We start from the raw sequence: 18,000 nt of genomic DNA, 5'->3' as shown, positions 1-18,000 counted from the left end.
TTTGTGCTTCATGGGTTTGGTGTAGTGGAATCTGTGACCTAATGGTGACGGTGCATTTTTGTAGTCACATTGTTTTACTATTATTTACCAAAGAAAATGGGGTGGGGGGGCTTCTCTTCCTCTGAGCAGTGAGTGATTAGAGCAATAGATGATAGGTATTTGCAGAACACAGATGAGAAGCCCTTAGCCTTAAGTTGCAGGCAGAAAAGCTGTAGGATTCAGTTCATTAAGATGATGACAAATTTTACAAAGAACAGCTTTTTTTTTTCTTCTTCTTTTTACAAAGGTAGCTAGGCACTGGCCTTTTCTGAGAAAACCCATGGATCTTTAGGTTCTTTTTTAAAATTGCCATGTAATAGATACATATTTATGCCAACACACCAAGTTAGGTTAAGATGACCACACATTTAGGTTTTTCATGTTATTCAACCTAGGGCCATATTTACATTTAGTAATTTTACCAGTTGACAGTTCTAGCAGGAGGATGATGGGATTTATTTCTGATACCATTTTGGATGTATTTTGGTTAGCCTCCTAGTGATAGGAGCAGTGGCTCTTTAAAATGTAAGAGGTGGGGCTCCTGGGTGGCTCAGTCGTTAGGCGTCTGCCCTCGGTTCGGGTCGTGGTCCCAGGTCCTGGGATCGAGCCCCGCATCAGGCTCCCTGCTCTGCGGGAAGCCTGCTTCTCCCTCTCCCACTCCCCCTGCTTGTGTTCCCTCTCTCGCTGTGTCTCTGTCAAATAAATAAATAAAATCTTTAAAAATTAAAAAATTAAAAAAATAAAAAGAGACTTAATTTGAAATAAAAAATAAAATGCAAGACGTTTCTGTGCAGATCTGTGGCCTTTTCATGCTTACATTTATAAGTTGTTTCCCCTACTTCTCTGTTGATCAGGGAAATAGAAGAAATAGTCTGTGATTAGATAAGCCCTGTTAACTCCAGGCCAAACTTTGGATAACGTAGACTGGCAGCTTGAGTTTTGAGGGGAGTTTTAAAGCAGTAGTATAATGGGGAATAGAAATTTAGTTGATTTCTGTTTTTTGATTAAAAGCCCTGCCCTCCCCCCCCCCTTTTGGCTGCCAATTTTAGGATACAGAACTAGTTGATTTCTGTAGATTGTCACGGCTTATCAGCTGGGAATAGCTAGAGTTGTATGTGTTGATTCTAGATTGTAATGACGTACCAGCTGTACCTTGGCTTCATTTAATGACATTTTCTTTTTTTTTTTTTTTTTCATTTAATGACCTTTTCAACATGTTTGCTTGCTGTTGTTTGTTTTGACCTGCCTCTTACTCAGGGTCAAGAAAGTGATTCGTCAGAGACCTCTGTGCGAGGACCCCGCATCAAACATGTCTGCAGAAGAGCTGCCGTTGCCCTTGGCCGGAAACGAGCTGTGTTTCCTGATGACATGCCCACCCTGAGTGCCTTACCATGGGAAGAACGAGAGAAGATTTTGTCTTCCATGGGGAATGATGGTAGGTCAGGGGTGTCAACCTCGAAGTCTGAGCAGACGTTTTTTTATTTGTTTGCTGGTCATTCTGGGGACACTCTTCATAGCACTGTGTGTTAGTCTGGGTCCTCCAAAAAGCAAATGGCAAGCGTATATTCAATGTGCAAGGATTACCCTAGAGGAAATGCCCGAGAGAGAAAAATCGGGGGGGAGCTGGGGAAGGCTGGACAATGGTCAGGCTGCTCTGCAAGTCTGACCCCAGGGAAAGAGAGAGGGAGGGAGGGTTGGGCAGAATCTTCCCAGACTGTCTTCCCAGAGAGTTTGGCAAGGCTGTCGGGGAGTCCTTGAGCAAAAGCTGACTGTCAGGGGAGTTTTGTGTCTCCCAGGAACAGGCCCGCCTTAGTATCCCTGCCATGCTCAGTCACTACCTAGGAGCAACCCCCATGGTAAGTGTGGGCTTGGTGTACCACTGGATTTCAGAGCACAGCAGTTGGGGCCGTTGGTCAGTTAGCTTCGTTCCCTGTTGTTGGAGGTCTGTGGGGCACATTCTCACGGTTGCCTTTAGATGCTGGGTGACTTAAATGCTAGGTGACTGCTTATATAAAATGTAGAGGTTTAGAGAATCTTAAGAAGCATTCAATTCGCATTCCTGGTTTTAGGTTAGACTGTGTTTTGTTCTCAGTGTTTGGATTTCTGCTTTCATCAAGCTGCAAGTTATAGGCGTTTTAAAACATTTAAAGAATTATTTAAAACAGGCTCTGATTTCTGCCTATGAATATTTTTATTACGTATTTCATGTTTGGAGTCCCAATTAAAATGAGGCTTGAATGTATATAATGATATAAACGGATTTTGAGGAATTCCGCCTCTGCTCCCAAGAAGGAATTAGATACTCCCTCAGAACTAACGACACGTTTCTTTAACAGACAAGTCATCAATTGCTGGCTCAGAAGATGCTGAACCTCTTGCTCCACCCATCAAACCAATTAAACCCGTTACCAGAAACAAGGCGCCTCAGGAACCTCCAGTAAAGAAAGGGCGACGATCCAGGCGGTGTGGGCAGTGTCCCGGCTGCCAGGTGCCTGAGGACTGTGGTGTTTGTACTAATTGCTTAGACAAACCCAAGTTTGGTGGCCGAAATATAAAGAAGCAGTGCTGCAAGTGAGTGGGTGTCTTACTCTGAGGTGTTGACCTCTCAGCCGTGGAGGTTGTGTTTATGCCTGGTCTGTCGCAGGGATGCATCAGAAAACTGAGTGTGGTTGTGTCGAGTCTCCTTGAGGTGCAAGGTTCGTTGCAGAGTTGGATTTTGTGATGTGGCCAGGATTGGGGCTGTCCTGAAATAAGAAATACTCAGGGCAGTGCTGTGTAGTAGAAAGTCCTGCAGCGGTGGAAAGATTCTCTGTCTGCTCAGTTCGTGTGGTAGCCATTAGCCGAACGTGGCTGTAGAACACTGGCAGGGTGGTTAGTGTGACCGAGGAACTACATATTTAATTGCATTGCATTTCAATTAATTAAATTTAAATGGCCACATGTGCCTAGTGGCTACCATATCAGTGTAGCTATGGAGGGCTTCCACGTAAAAACTGACAAATTTATATATTTATATTTTATATGTTATATAAGTTATATATATAAGCCACATGCATATGTAATATTCACATATAATTGAGCTATAATTTATATTTAATTTAACTATATATTATAATATCTATTTGTATTATAATTTTTCAGGTCAACTGAAATTACCTTTATGGCATTGAGGAAAAAGTGGTGATATCTTAGTCTGAGACCCTTGGCTTTCTAACTCCCAGAATATTTTCATGCACGTGGAGTTTTTGACCTAAAAGTTTTGATTACTTGATCTTTTTTTTTTTTTTTTAAAGATTTTATTTATTTGACAGAGAGAGACACAGCGAGAGAGGGAACACAAGCAAGGGGAGTGGGAGAGGGAGAAGCAGGCCTCCCACAGAGCAGGGAGCCCGATGCGGGGCTCGATCCCAGGACCCTGGGATCATGACCTGAGCTGAAGGCAGACGCTTAACAACTGAGCCACCCAGGCGCCCCTGATTACTTGATCTTTTCTCCCTTTTTAAAGTCAGTTTGTGGATTCACTTTCTGCTCTTTGGCATAATTTGTTTTAAATGGATCGAGAAAGTTGCACAAACAAATTTTAGTGACTGAGCATCTCATAAAGTGCCTGGCACAAAGAGTAGTTATTAGCAATAGGTATTTGTTGAATGAATGGTAACATGAAAGTGATTTATAGAAAATGTGGCTGGGAGAAATTAGTTCAGGGGAGATAGTTTCCAAGAGACAGTAAGTAGTTTTGTGCTTTCGTTTAGTCTGGCCTTAAGCAAGAATCTTGTCTCAGTCCCATTAGTGGAAGGAAGTGAGACAAATCACTGATCAGCAGAAAGGTACATGATTGCAGGATAAACCTGCACTATAATTTAGGGGTTGAAATGTATTTAGCTCAGTTTTAGACTTCAAAGTAAGTTTTAGTTGCATTAAATTGAGGGGTGAACTATGTATCAAAGCCCTGAGATAGACCTGTAGCATTGTAGTGTCAGATAAAGGACTTGTTGGTTAATTTTAGTCCGTTTTTTATTCAGATTACTATATGAATGTTAATCTCATAAGGGAGCAGAACCGATTTGACTATAAAACACCAGCTGATCATTTTGTGTGTGGTGCTAGTTAGTACTGGGTTATAAGAAATTTGAGTCCCATTTCAAAAATAATTTGATATTTATTCCTTTTAGACCCTAAAGGTAGGTAAAATTGCTGATTGAAGCATTCAGAGGCTCAGATTGAATCTGAGTACTTTTTTCAGCTCTCAAAATGAACCCTAGTAAAGGTTCACTGATTGTTGCAGACCAATTAACACTTGTTTCAATGGCTTTTCTTCTAAATGTAGTTTACTGTATGGTATCCCTTGTTATCCTAGGATGAGAAAATGTCAGAATCTACAATGGATGCCTTCCAAAGCCTACCTTCAGAAGCAAGCAAAAGGTAGCGTTGTAAAAAGATTTTTCCCAGATGTTTCCTGCTGTAATAATGTACGTAGTCACGTACATCTAGTGTCAGGAGAATGCTGGTTGTTCATTTGTTTGTTTGTTTAACTGCTTTTCCCAGCCAGTTGGTGGTTGTGGAAGCTGGGTGGTAGTTATATGAGGGTTCATTTTACTATTCCCTTTACTTTGAAATTTTCTGTAATCAAAAAAATTTTTAAATTCCTGTAACAATTCCAGTCCATTCTTTTCCGAGAGCAACACAAGTGTACCTGTCTCACCTGACCAACTTGCTCTTTCCAGTGTTGACTTCAGCGCAGGGCACTGTGAATAAGATAGTGTTACATTCCTCTGCTTCTGTCTTAAAGAAAGTTTTTCTCACTTACAGATAAATCATCTTGGTCTTTTTCCCCCTAGCTGTGAAAAAGAAAGAGAAAAAGTCTAAAACCAGCGAAAAGAAAGAGAGCAAGGAGAGCAATGTTGGGAAGAGCGTGGTGGACTCTGGTCAGAAACCTGTCCCATCAGCAAGAGAGGACCCTGCCCCCAAGAAAAGCAATAGTGAACCTCCGCCTCGAAAGCCCATCGAGGAAAAGAGCGAAGAAGGGAACGCCTCTGCCCCAGTTCCTGAATCCAAACAAGTTACCACTCCAGCTTCCAGGAAGTCCAGCAAGCAGGCCTCCCAGCCAGTGCCAGTCACCCCTCCACAGCCACCGAGCACAGCACCACTGAGAAAAGAAGTTCCCAAGACCACTCCTAGTGAGCCCAAGAAAAAGCAGCCTCCACCACCAGAATCAGGTGAGTGAGGAAGGCAAGAAGGAGTTGCGGAACCAGAAGTACCAGCAAAGAACACCGATGTCTTAAACAGCATTTGGAAACCCGAAATGTATATTTTTAAGCTTTTAGTTAAGGAAAAATAGCTTTCTTTTAAGCTATTTATATAATAATAAATAGAAGCAAAAAACCAGTTAAGTTGGAGGTATTGTCTTAATTTCCTGTGTGAAGCCTAGAGTTTAAGTTGGTTTTTGTGTTTTCTAATGCCCCTTTCTTCACAGGCCAGTTAGTCCTGAGGTGGTCCTTGCTGTTTAGCACGAACTTGAGTTTAGTGGTGTCTGATTGCAATTTATTTTGAATTCTTTAGGTCCAGAGCAAAGCAAGCAGAAAAAAGTGGCTCCTCGCCCAAGTATTCCTGTAAAACAAAAACCAAAAGAAAAGGTGAGGAGAGATTTGTTTCTCTGCCATTGCTCAGGGATGTGTTGCATTCATAAGACATAGTCTTATCCTTGACATTTACGTGATTGAGTGAAGGAAACTGCGTATCTGCTTCTCTCCAGATGGCCGTGGACTTCCTTAAAATGAACAAAGCAGGTTTAGGCTTTAGCTCGTCTTGTTTTTTGTCTTTCCCCTTCTTTGTGGCCTTCCGTGCTTAGGCTGATGCCGCAGGCCGCTTACTGTGATTGTTTTTGCCCTCGATGTCCTTTAGCGGTATTTGTCTATAGCCATCACCCTTCCCTGTGTCCACTATGTTTTTATGTGGAGAGAGAGAGGTCTTTAAGAATCTTCTGGCTCGGGGCGCCTGGGTGTCTGAGTTGGTTGAGCATCCGACTCTTGATTTCTGCTCCGGTTGTGATCTCAGGGTCGTGGGATCAAGCCCCGCATTGGGCAGCACAGAGTCTCCCTCCATGTCTCCCTCTGCCCCTCTCCCTGCACACGCGTGTCACACTCGCGTGCTCTCTCTCTCTCTCTCAAATAAATAAATTGTTAAAAGAAAGAATCTTCTGGCTCTTTCTGCCGTCTCTCTGTGCCACCATAATGGTGGTGCATGAGCGTCCTGGCTGATGCATCAACAATGCCAAAGAGAGGCAGATGCCAGGGTCTTATTAAGCCTTGCTCCAAGGTCATTGTCTGGCTTCTGACTGTGGTGATAAAGCATGGTTACACTGGTGAGTTGAAATCATTAATGGTCCCAGAGCTGCGAATACTGTTGTGACCATCCTAGACCAGTTAAACAAGAGTAGAATGGTCAGCCCCAGATTGGATGTGCAACTTAAAGATCTAGAAAAATGGCAGAAAAACCTGCTCCCATGCTGTCCCTTTGGTTTCGTTGTGCCAACAACCGCAGCTGACCTCGTGGACCACGAAGAAGCAAGACAAAAACCCACAGGAGGGAGAGTCCTGGGACTCTCCTGGGATTCTCCTGGGGCTGTGATACATACATAAAAGCCCCCATGGAAAAAAGAATCTGAAGATCAACTCTCTGTGTCTGTGGAATACTTGTGTTGGAAACGTGTTCTCCAGAGCTGTTAATAAGATTTTTTGTTTGCATCGTTACCTGTTGCAAAAGTGAAGGCAAGTGGGATGTGGTTTTTTTCTTTATCCATCTTCTGTCTCTGTAGGAAAAGCCACCTCCAGTCAGTAAGCAGGAGAACACAGGCACTTTGAACATCCTCAGCACTCTCTCCAATGGCAATAGTTCGAAGCAAAAAATCCCAGCAGATGGAGTCCACAGGATCAGAGTGGACTTTAAGGTAAAAGCGTTTTGTGACCATGTAGTATGTCGAGCGTCATGGACTTCAGATCAGAAAAATGATGTTATCCAAGGTGTTGATGAAAGAGGGGGAATTCAGCACCCAGTCAGGGAATAAGAACTACCATTGGCAGGTGGGTTCAGGTGTGAGAGAACTCTGGTCAGTGTCGTGAGGTCACCATTTACGAGCTGATGAACGAACGCAGGCATCGGCCTGAGCAAGAAAGTGCATTCGGATGAGAACAGCGTCTGAGGAAATAATTCTTTCACGTGGGAATTCTCCAACCATGATGATTGCTTGAATCAGCAAAACTCTAAGGAAAAGTCACTCCCAGGATATCTTTGCATTCTCGTTAACATGAATTAAACCAGTAGGTGAGCATTTTAACAGTTTGTGTCTGAGATGAAAATTTTTTAAAGTAGCAGGTTGTTCTTGAACCCACTGAAACGAAGTCTTCTTACACTCTGATGTCACTCTGATGACTTTATGCTTGCTGGCCTTGCTCTCAATCCAAAGCTGTGTGTCCCTGGAACGCTTTCATAAACGATCCGTCTCTCTCTCTACAGGAGGATTGTGAAGCAGAAAATGTGTGGGAGATGGGAGGCTTAGGAATCTTGACCTCTGTTCCTATAACACCCAGAGTGGTTTGCTTTCTGTGTGCCAGCAGTGGGCACGTGGAGGTAAGAGAAGCTGCTTCTTGGTACCCCAGACAGTTGAATGGTAGATGATTTTGCTCTGATGAAAGAAATCATTTCTTCTGTCTTGTTGGTATGTAGCAGGTACTGTCCCCTCTTTATTTTTTATTTGTTTTTTTAAAGTAATATTTACGCCCAACGTGGGGCTCGAACTCACAACGCAGACAGCAAGAGTCTTGGTCTCCACCGACTGAGCCAGCTGGGCGCCCCTACTGTCCAGCTAATGAAATGCTTTACAAGTTTTTTAGAGATTTCATGAAGGAATCTGCTGCTTAGTAGAGGAGCAAAATTATTGAGCGTGAAAGGATTAATGGTCTCATGTCTTAAATGCACTCTTTTTATTAGAGTTCTGATAGTTCTGCTAAATGTCCAAACATGGCAAAAATGATAGAGCGCACTTCTGGAAAAAGAGATGGCTATCTTATATTGATTATCAAAATCCCCTTGTCTACAAAGAGCTCTTAGCAATTAATAAGAAAAAGGAACAACACCCAGTAAAAAAAATAGGCTACAGACAGGAATATGTAATTCACAAAATGAGAAATAAAAACATGGTGGGCAGGGGCAAAGCCTTCTGATGACCAAAAATTGGACGTTAAAGCATGATTAAAAAGATCATGTGGGGGGCGCCTGGGTGGTGGCTCAGTTGTTAAGCGTCTGCCTTCGGCTCAGGTCATGGTCCCAGGGTCCTGGGATCGAGCCCCACATCGGGCTCCTTGCTCAGCGGGAAGCCTGCGTCTCCCTCTCCCACTCCCCCTGCTTGTGTTCCCTCTCTCGCTGTCTCTCTCTGTCAAATAAATAAATAAAATCTTTGAAAAGAAAGATCATGTGGGAAGGGGAGCCTGGCTGGCTAAGTCGGTGGAGCACACGACTCTTGATTTTGGGGGTTGTGAGTTCGAGCCCCATGTTAGCTATAGAGATTACTTAAAAAAATAAAATCTTTAGAGGCACCAGGGTGGCTCAGTCGGTTAAGTGTCTGACTCTCGATTTTGGCTCAGGTCATGATCTCAGGGTTGTGAGATCGAGCTCCCATCAGCTCCGAGTCTGCTGGAGATTCTCTCTCTCCCTCTCCTGCCCCCCTTCTCAAAAAATAAATTAATAAAATCTTAAAAATAAAGAAAATCTTTAAAAAAAAATCATGTGGGGGAAAAAAGAGCATGTGGAAATAGAGACTTCCTGTTGGTGGAATCTGACTTGGTTGCAATCTTTCTTTCTGAGGAGATTGTTCAGAAATATGTATTTATTTTTAAAATGAACATACTGTCTAACCCAGCAGTGGCACTCCAGGTATTTATCCTAAGAATATAATTAGAGAAACAGCAAATAGCTATATGCATAGGTATGTGTGTATATGTGTGTGTGTGCAGTACACATATATATGTAATAAACCCTTTTCTCTCTATATATAATAAACAGAAGGGTTTATTTCAGTACTGCTTATGATAACAAATAATAGGAAACAACCAAAAGTTTGTCAATAAGGGGCGGGAGTCTTTAATCATAGGACATGCATATAAGGGCAAATATGAAGTCCTAGATAATAATATAGATTGATAATGACATGGGAAGGTGTCCATGACACGTCACTGAGTTAATAAAAGAGCAGATTACAAAGTAGTATGTAAAGCGTGATCCCATTTTGGTTTGGACGTTGTTTTAAAATATATATATATGCAGGGGCGCCTGGGTGCTCAGTCGTTAAGCGTCTGACTTCGGCTCAGGTCATGATCCCAGGGTCCTGGGATCGAGCCCCGCATGGGGCTCCCTGCTCTGCGGGAAGCCTGCTTCTCCCTCTCCCACTCCCCCCTGCTTGTGTTCCCTCTCTCGCTGTGTCTCCCTCTGTCAAATAAATAAATAAATAATCTTTAAAAATATATATATACATGCAGAAAGAATTGTGGAAGGACTTACACCAAAATCTTAAAAGTGTGATTGGATTATGGGTGCCTTGTTTTCGCTTTATTTTTCTTTATCCTTTTGAGTCTTTTGCAGTGTGTATTTGCCACCTTTACAATGCAAAGCACAATTTTAAATAGGAAGCAGTAGTTTGTCATCCATACAATTCTCAATTCCAGAATACCTCCTTAGCTTATTATTTTATCACATGTATTTTAAGGTCATGAAGAAATTCCAAGGCCAGATTATATTGTACATATTGAGCAATCAGGGAGACTCACTCACTAGTTAAGAGATTCAGTCCTGCCCACTTGCTATGTTAAATTATACAGTAGCAAAATTACAGATTATTGTCTGGTATTTGTTCATTAAGCAAATATTTTAGTGCCTATTATGAACAATAATATTGTTCTAAGTGGTGAGGCTGCTTTAGATACTACTGAGACTAAGAATATTCAGTTTTTAAGTGTCAGGGGTCTACTGTATCTCTTTTGCACATAATGTTTTACGTCCACACATAATGCTGCTCACAGGAATAACTTGTAGCACCAGTCCTTCAACTTCCGTGATAAAATGGGGTTTTTTTCAGAGTATAATTGCTTTAATTTAAATTGAGTAGTTGTGCACAGCAATCCCACAGGATTCCTAAAAACCAAACTAGAGAATGAATAGCTCTCTGCCTGCATTATACTCCTACCAAAGCATAACTAGTGTTTGATGAATTCTGACATTCGAGGTTTGTTTGTTGTCTTTTTTTTAAGATTGATTTATTTATTTTAGAGAGAGAGAGCATCCTGTGGGGAGGGGCAGTGGGAGAGGGAGAGAGAGAATCTCAAGAGGACTCCGCATGGAATGCAGAGCCTGATGCGCGGTTGTGAGATCACAACCTGAGCCAAAACCAAGAGTCAGATGCTTAACCAACTGCGCCACCTGTGGATCCCCAGACATTGGAGTTTTGGTTTTTTTTAAGGTTTTATTTATTTATTTGACAGAGAGAGCACAAGCAGGGGGAGTGGCAGGCAGAGGGAGAAGCAGACTCCCCGCTGAGCAGGGAGCCCGATGCAGGACTTGATCCCAGGACCCTGAGATCATGACCTGAGCTGAAGGCAGATGCTTAACCAACTGAGCCACCCAGGCGCCCCTCGAATTTTTAAAAACTTTTTATGTTGACATCATTTCAGATTTGCAGAAAAGTTATGAGAGTAGTACAAAGAATTCCCATATACCTTTCACCCAGATTGCCCAAATGTTCATATTTTTTGCTATGGCAAAAGAAGAGTCCGGGTCATCTTCATTCAAATTTTTAAAAACTCCTTACATGAAAATAACATTTCTACAATTAGAGATGGAAAGGACAAACCAGAGCTTACAACTGTCTTTAGTATTTTATAGGAAGCCTTTAAAATCCTCCCTCTTTCCCCCTTCCCACAGCTCTTGCTTGTACCTAGCCTTAGGCACTTAACGCATTCTGGTAAATCTGGGATTATATTTATCTTGTTACTTTTTAAATTCTACCATTATTACTTTAGGCCCCTGCATCCCCTCAGTGCCTAATCTTGTGCTTTTTTTTTTTTTTACATAGTCATTGTAAAATGATTATGTATTAAATTAAAAAATATATATATGTGGGCGCCTGGGTGGCTCAGATGGTTAAGCGTCTGCCTTCGGCTCAGGTCATGATCCCAGCGTCCTGGGATCGAGTCCCGCATCGGGCTCCCTGCTCCTTGGGAGCCTGCTCCTCCCTCTGCTTCTCTCTCTGTGTCTCTCATGAATAAATAAATAAAATCTTTAATAAAAAATTAAAAATAAAAATAATATATATGTATATATATGCACACACCATTGGACTCCTAAAGCCTGAGGTCTGTAAATCGCATTTGGTTGATCTCTACATGTTGTTTGACAACTTCTGTGTTCCCCTCTTACCCTAGTTTGTGTATTGCCAAGTCTGTTGTGAGCCCTTCCACAAGTTTTGTTTAGAGGAGAACGAGCGCCCCCTGGAGGACCAGCTGGAGAACTGGTGTTGTCGCCGCTGCAAGTTCTGTCACGTTTGCGGAAGGCAGCATCAGGCCACGAAGGTATAAAACGAAGTAACGGAACTCTCGATTTCCGTTTCTGCCTTTTGGCTTAGGGTTTTGTACCTGTATTCTTCCTCTGCTGACTTAGTCTATCGCGACTATTTAATTTGGTATAATTCATTGCCCATTTCTGTGTTTTAATTTGGGGAATATAGGAGAAAACATGGCATTAGATAAAATCCCCCCAGTAACGCCAGTCTCCCTGATAAGAATATTCATCACTGAGTGCCTTTGGCAGGACATACACCCCAGTGCTTTCTTTGAGAGTAAAATAATTTATGGGACGATTTAAACTGTTCTAGTGATGTGCTATGCTTACTTGAAGGTAAATATGAAATGGGTGCTCTAAGTGAGTCGATGTGATGCCCATCTTTTTTTTTTTTGATGTGATTCCCACTTCTTGCCTTTATATTTTCTTTTTTTTTATGATTAGTGTATAGCTGACATACAATATGATGTGAGTTTCAGGTGTATGACTCAGTGACTCAGCACTTCTACCCATGACTCAGTGCTCACCATAAGAAGCACCGTCCCCATCCGCAGTCTCACGGACTGTTCCCTCGGCTGTACTTTCCATCTCCACGACTTAGTTCTTTCATAACTGGAAGCGTGTACCTCTTCATCCCCTGCCTTTGTGTTCCCTACAGCAGCTGCTGGAGTGTAATAAGTGCCGAAACAGCTATCACCCCGAGTGCCTGGGACCAAACTACCCCACCAAGCCCACCAAGAAAAAGAAAGTTTGGGTGAGTACCCATATGACACGGTTGCAGAGAGAACTGTCATGGAGCTCTTGGGCTTGCGCACCGTGTAACAGGAGTCCCCTTGGTCTCATTATTAGGAAGAGCCATCCCAGGAAAGAGGTCAGCCTGAGAAACGGATTGCATCTGAGGTCTCTTGAAATGAGACGAGATATTAAAAATAAGAAACTCCTGTTGAATTTCTGTTCTTTTCCAGATCTGCACCAAGTGTGTTCGCTGCAAGAGCTGCGGATCCACAACTCCAGGCAAAGGGTGGGACGCACAGTGGTCTCACGATTTTTCACTGTGCCATGACTGTGCCAAACTCTTTGCTAAAGGTACTTCAGAAAAGCCCGTTTTGTCAACTTCGAGAAATTGTATTTGGTGTTTACAGGGTGAGCTGGACCCTCCAGTGGAATGAAGTAAAATGTTTTACACATCTTGTCAAGGGTTTACTAAGTTCCTGGTCTTACCCTTTCCTTTACACAGAGTATTACAGCAACTAAAATGTTTTGTTAGCTTACATGGGAAGAATTAAGGGGATTTCTGTAATAACTAACCACAAAGAAATGCTCTAAGCCAGTATTTCCCAAAGTGAGGTACATAGATGTTTGATTGTTTCAGAAATGATTCTAGGTGGTACCAAGTCAAACATTTTAATAGTTACAATAAAAAAAAATTATACCTAATACATTAAACTCCTTTTACTGACTTTGGATAATAATGATACAAAGTTTACTATTGAAGTTATTTAAAGTAATCAAATCAATGTTAAATCTATTAAGTAAAGAATAATAGAGGGGGAGCGCTTGGGTGACTCAGTCAGCTGGGTAAGCGTCTGCCTTCGGCTGAGGTCATGATCCCAGGGTCCTGGGATCGAGCCCCGCATCGGGCTCCCTGCTCGGCGGGAAGCCTGCTTCTCCCTCTCCCACTCCCCCCCCTGCTTGTGTTCCCTCTCTCGCTGTGTCTCTCTCTGTCAAATAAATAAATAAAATCTTTAAAAAAAAAAAGAAAGAAAAGAATCCCTTTGGAAAGTATAAGAGAACGTTCTCTCCTTCTTTTCTACTGTGTTCTTTGTAAACTCTACCTCATGACCTTTAAAAATGAGTCTAAATAAAATCAGTGGCATGTTCTAAGAGCTCAGAAAAATCTGGACACTTTATAGATGCGTGAGCATTGCATAGTAGGTCCCTGCTGGCATCTGTGAGCAGTTCCAGAAGAGAGTTGGCTCGTGGAAGTGAGGGCCTGAGAGGCACCGGTGTGTGAGCCAGAGCACTGCTGAAAAGTGTGCTTTGCTTTCAGGGAACTTCTGTCCTCTCTGTGATAAGTGTTATGATGACGATGACTACGAGAGTAAGATGATGCAGTGTGGGAAGTGTGATCGCTGGGTCCATTCCAAATGTGAGAATCTTTCAGGTACAGAAGGTTGGAGTCTTTTTATTACAGTTTCCTTCTTGCTTGATATAGTTATAGCCCCCAAAGTAATCTGTAAGCGTAAAATTGTAGCCGTGTTGTTGCTTGAAGTCTTCTGGAATTCCCATTTCTGGTCTCTAGAATAAGCACCTTTGTGTCAAGTTGTGCTCATTTATCGTGAACATATCCCTTTAAAATATTTATTTGCTGTTTTCTGTGCGTACCTTAACCTCTTGGTTCTCCAGTAACCAAATCCTGGGTGGCTAGTATTAATAGTGTCCCTTCAGAGATCAATACGTGCTGGGTTCCTGGGGGACATTAGAGTCCTGCTCCTGTCCCCAGGGTCCAGCTTTGTAGTAGGTTCAGGGGAGTAGTGTCCTCCCTCTCTGCCACTCTTCAGAGCTCCTCAGCATTGTGGGGTTTTGTTTTTCTAGACGAGATGTATGAGATTCTGTCTAACCTGCCAGAAAGCGTGGCCTACACCTGTGTGAACTGCACTGAGCGGCATCCTGCAGAGTGGCGACTGGCCCTGGAAAAAGAGCTGCAGATCTCTCTGAAGCAAGTTCTGACAGCTTTGCTCAACTCTCGGACCACCAGCCACTTGCTTCGCTACCGACAGGTAGGCCTTGAGAGTTTGTTTTAAGCGGTTTTCCCCAGCGAGGGAACGTTCGTTTGCTCCATTCTTCATTTAGTTTTGTAGAGTTATTTGCTTTGGCTTTCAACCATTAAGGAAATCTTTAGGACCAAGTGTAGGACCTTCTTTGGGGGCTTTCTTTGCTGTTATAATAAGAAATTTGGACTTTATACTCTGGGGAGCGGCGGCGAAAGGCTTTACCCAAGAGTAACCCATCAGAGTTGCTTTTTAAGGGAAAAAGAAAAAGATTCTGACTAAAGAGGGAGGAAGGATTGGAGAGGACTGAGGCTAGAGGCAGGAACGGTGGTCAGGACGCAGTTGGAGTAATCTGGGTGAGAGAGTGGTGGCCTAATCTGACAGTCATATGGCTGTCACTGGGAAATCCCTAGGGCTCCTCGGCACAATTTGTAAACCACTACTTTTTGTCCATTGAAGTTGTGAACTGTACATCTAAAGAGTGGTCACTGGAAACACAATGTAAAATGTTGGAAGAACCGCACAGATAACTCGAACTCAGAGCTAGCCTGCTGCTTTTTCTCCTCATAGAGCTCCATTTTTTTTTAATAGGAAGATTTGCTATCTCTCTCTCCCTCAGAAGGAACTGGACAGTTTCTATGTCTTCATACTCCGTTTGGAAGTTATCAAGCAAAGCTCTTAAGTTCATCTGGTCAAACTATTAGAGAACCGGCTCATTCTAACTTTCTTTTTGTATTATTTAAGAAATCTCTGATTATTTTCATGTTCTTTAGGTTTTATAATATGAATCATTCAGTACCATCTTTATTAATTTTAATAGAATTTGCACAGATGCCTCATTTTCAGTGTTAGATAAAAGAAGCCTGTCTTTCCTGGAAACAGGCTGCCAAACCTCCAGACTTAAATCCTGAGACAGAGGAGAGTATACCTTCCCGCAGCTCCCCAGAAGGACCTGACCCACCTGTGCTTACTGAGGTCAGCAAACAGGAAGATCAACAGCCCTTAGATCTGGAAGGAGTCAAGAGGAAAATGGACCAAGGGAACTATACATCTGTGGTATGTCTCTACCTCAAACGTCAGTTTAGTGCCTTTGGGTCTTTAAGAGACAGGGCTGGGAGTAAGCACCAAGAGATGGCTTGTGTTATATTTAGAAATGTCTTGTGGGTTTAAATACCTAAGAATATATGAGTTCTTTTAGCTCCGTGTTTCAGAAGATGGGAAGGTAGTGTCTCAAAATGATTTTTTTATTTGGCTGTCATCTGAGTTCTCTGAAAATTATTTTTTATTAAAACTGCTTATGGGGGTGCCTGGGTGGCTCAGTTGTTAAGCGTCTGCCTTCGGCTCAGGTCATGATCCCAGGGGCCTGGGATTGAGCCCTGCATCGGGCTCCCTGCCCTGCGGGGGGCCTGCTTCTCCCTCTCCCACACCCCCCTGCTTGTGTTCCCTCTCTCGCTGTGTTTCTCTCTGTCAAATAAATAAATAAAATCTTAAAAAAAAAAAAAAAAAGAAATAAAAAGCTTCACAGTTGTACATTTCCCCCTTAAAAAAAAACAGTTTATGGAGGGGCGCCTGGGTGGCTCAGTCGATTAAGCTTCTGCCTTCGGCTCAGGTCATGATCCCAGGGTCCTGGGATCGAGCACCACGTCAGGCTCCCTGCTCAGCAGGAGCCTGCTTCTCCCTCTCCCTCTGCTCTCCTGCTCCTGCTATCTCAAATAAATAAATAAAAATCTTTCAAAAACAAAACAAAACACTAGTTTATGGAAAAATGTTAATGTGAAGTTCCTTGGTTTGCCTCTCTTGAAATCACGTCTAAATAATGTGTCTTTCTATATATTTTAATAGAATTTGCACAGATGCCTCATTTTCTATATAGGATACTCATTTATAGATAGAGGTCTTTTAAAGTTATGGTTTTAAGAATGTATGGGAATGATCATTTGTTATGGTCCATATTTGCTATTCAGTTGTTTATTTTAACCGAAATAAAAAATTATGGCCCTATTTGGGTAACTTACCGTGATACAGCCAATTTATTTGCATTCTTGCCTTATTAGCCTGGCTTCTCTTGACTACCCCAAGTTAATTGTGAACTGAATTCCAGAGGCCTCCACTAAAGAGAAATTACACTGCATTAAAATAGGGTGTCCATTTTCTGTTGGATCTCAGGGCTGGGTGATTTAGGAGGAAAGAGGAAGTGGTTTTGGAGAGCGCACTGTTTTATGAATAATTAATACTTTGTTTTTGTATACAGTTGGAGTTCAGTGATGATATCGTGAAGATCATTCAAGCAGCCATTAATTCAGATGGAGGGCAGCCAGAGATTAAAAAAGCCAACAGCATGGTCAAGTCCTTCTTTATTCGGGTGAATGATATTAATAGTTCATGTTTTTAATGCTTATCTATGGATAATTATCCATGAACAGAACGGATTTGTTCTCTTCTCCGTTTTGTTTTGCTATGTGTATAAAACATCTTTTGGTTTAACTCATTCCTCTGATTCTTTGGGAGGAAGTTGGTGGGGTCACCCAAGTGGATGGATCTTTCTCTTGGTGGCCTGAAATCATCCTCATATTGACAGAGAAGCTAGTGTGAAGTTGTTGGTTTTTATGTGGTTTCCAAATGAATGTTCACATGCTTACGTTTTGTTTGTTTGTTTTTCTGTTAGCAAATGGAACGTGTTTTTCCATGGTTCAGTGTCAAAAAGTCTAGGTTTTGGGAGCCAAATAAAGTATCGAGCAAGTAAGTAAATTTGTTGTTACTTTTTTTTCCCCCACCTCATCAGCTAGAAATCTGAGAGTTCTTATATTTCTAGATTAAGGGTTCTTCAGACTAGATTTTAAGATTAAAATTTAATCACTTGAAATGCCTTTTCAGTGCCGATTGAGAGATAATACTTAATGTTTATTATAGCCTATTGCCCCCCTTTTTTTCTTTATATATTATGTTTTCTGCAACTTGGCTTAACTTGTGACATATGTACAGTACTCGTGCTTCTATATGTAACTCAGTATTTGGACTTGCAGAAATTGGGTTCTGTGTTATTCGGTTCAAATTGTGCTCTCTATTGCTCTTGACTCTCCATATTTAACCTGAAATTTTTATTCCAGTGAATCCTTTTGATTCTTTGGGAAAGTTATCACTTGCTTCCGGAAGTTTAACCAAGAGTCATATATCGAGAATATATATATCTTTAGATAATAAAGTCCTGTGTATTTAGACAGTTTTCAAATTCTGTGGCTTGTCCTTATATGCTGTGAATGGCTCATGCATGGGGCTGTGACCTGATGATATCAAGAGTTTGATTATTTTGTATAGTTCCAGGTATATCGTAGGAGTTCAATAAATGCTTGTTGAATCAATTATTTTCAGCAGTGGGATGTTACCAAACGCAGTGCTTCCACCTTCACTTGACCATAATTATGCTCAGTGGCAGGAGCGAGAGGAAAACAGCCACACTGAGCAGCCTCCTCTAATGAAGAAAATCATTCCAGCTCCCAAACCTAAAGGGCCTGGAGAACCAGACTCTCCAACTCCTCTCCATCCTCCTACACCACCAATTTTGAGTAAGGCACCAAATGAGTCATTA

At 42.0% G+C, this 18,000-nt stretch overlaps 1 protein-coding gene across 10 annotated transcripts in view; it reads left to right on the top strand.

Annotated features, from left to right (window-relative positions):
• The window catches only part of KMT2A (lysine methyltransferase 2A), a 76,074-nt gene that overhangs the window by 32,979 nt on the left and 25,095 nt on the right, over positions 1–18,000 (top strand). For 6 of the 10 annotated variants that reach the window (XM_064577372.1, XM_045894918.3, XM_064577375.1 and 3 more), the window contains 16 exons: positions 1,297–1,474; positions 2,376–2,610; positions 4,397–4,461; positions 4,878–5,255; positions 5,599–5,672; positions 6,854–6,985; positions 7,552–7,665; positions 11,508–11,654; positions 12,302–12,397; positions 12,609–12,729; positions 13,694–13,816; positions 14,239–14,423; positions 15,297–15,470; positions 16,666–16,776; positions 17,080–17,153; positions 17,784–17,977. In XM_064577372.1, the coding sequence (XP_064433442.1) occupies positions 1,297–1,474; positions 2,376–2,610; positions 4,397–4,461; positions 4,878–5,255; positions 5,599–5,672; positions 6,854–6,985; positions 7,552–7,665; positions 11,508–11,654; positions 12,302–12,397; positions 12,609–12,729; positions 13,694–13,816; positions 14,239–14,423; positions 15,297–15,470; positions 16,666–16,776; positions 17,080–17,153; positions 17,784–17,977 (2,401 nt within the window). The remainder of the gene's footprint in view (positions 1–1,296; positions 1,475–2,375; positions 2,611–4,396; positions 4,462–4,877; positions 5,256–5,598; positions 5,673–6,853; positions 6,986–7,551; positions 7,666–11,507; positions 11,655–12,301; positions 12,398–12,608; positions 12,730–13,693; positions 13,817–14,238; positions 14,424–15,296; positions 15,471–16,665; positions 16,777–17,079; positions 17,154–17,783; positions 17,978–18,000) is intronic. The other 4 variants (XM_064577376.1, XM_054512262.2, XM_064577374.1 and 1 more) reach the window with 2 other exon arrangements.

This window comes from Mirounga angustirostris, unplaced genomic scaffold, assembly GCF_029215605.1.
Source record: "Mirounga angustirostris isolate CCGP_5_RB_7025 unplaced genomic scaffold, mMirAng1.0.hap1 SCAF_13, whole genome shotgun sequence".
Taxonomy (NCBI): Eukaryota; Metazoa; Chordata; class Mammalia; order Carnivora; family Phocidae; genus Mirounga; species Mirounga angustirostris.
The sequence above is the reverse complement of the archived record's forward strand: the minus strand, read 5'-3'. Positions and strand labels throughout refer to the sequence as shown.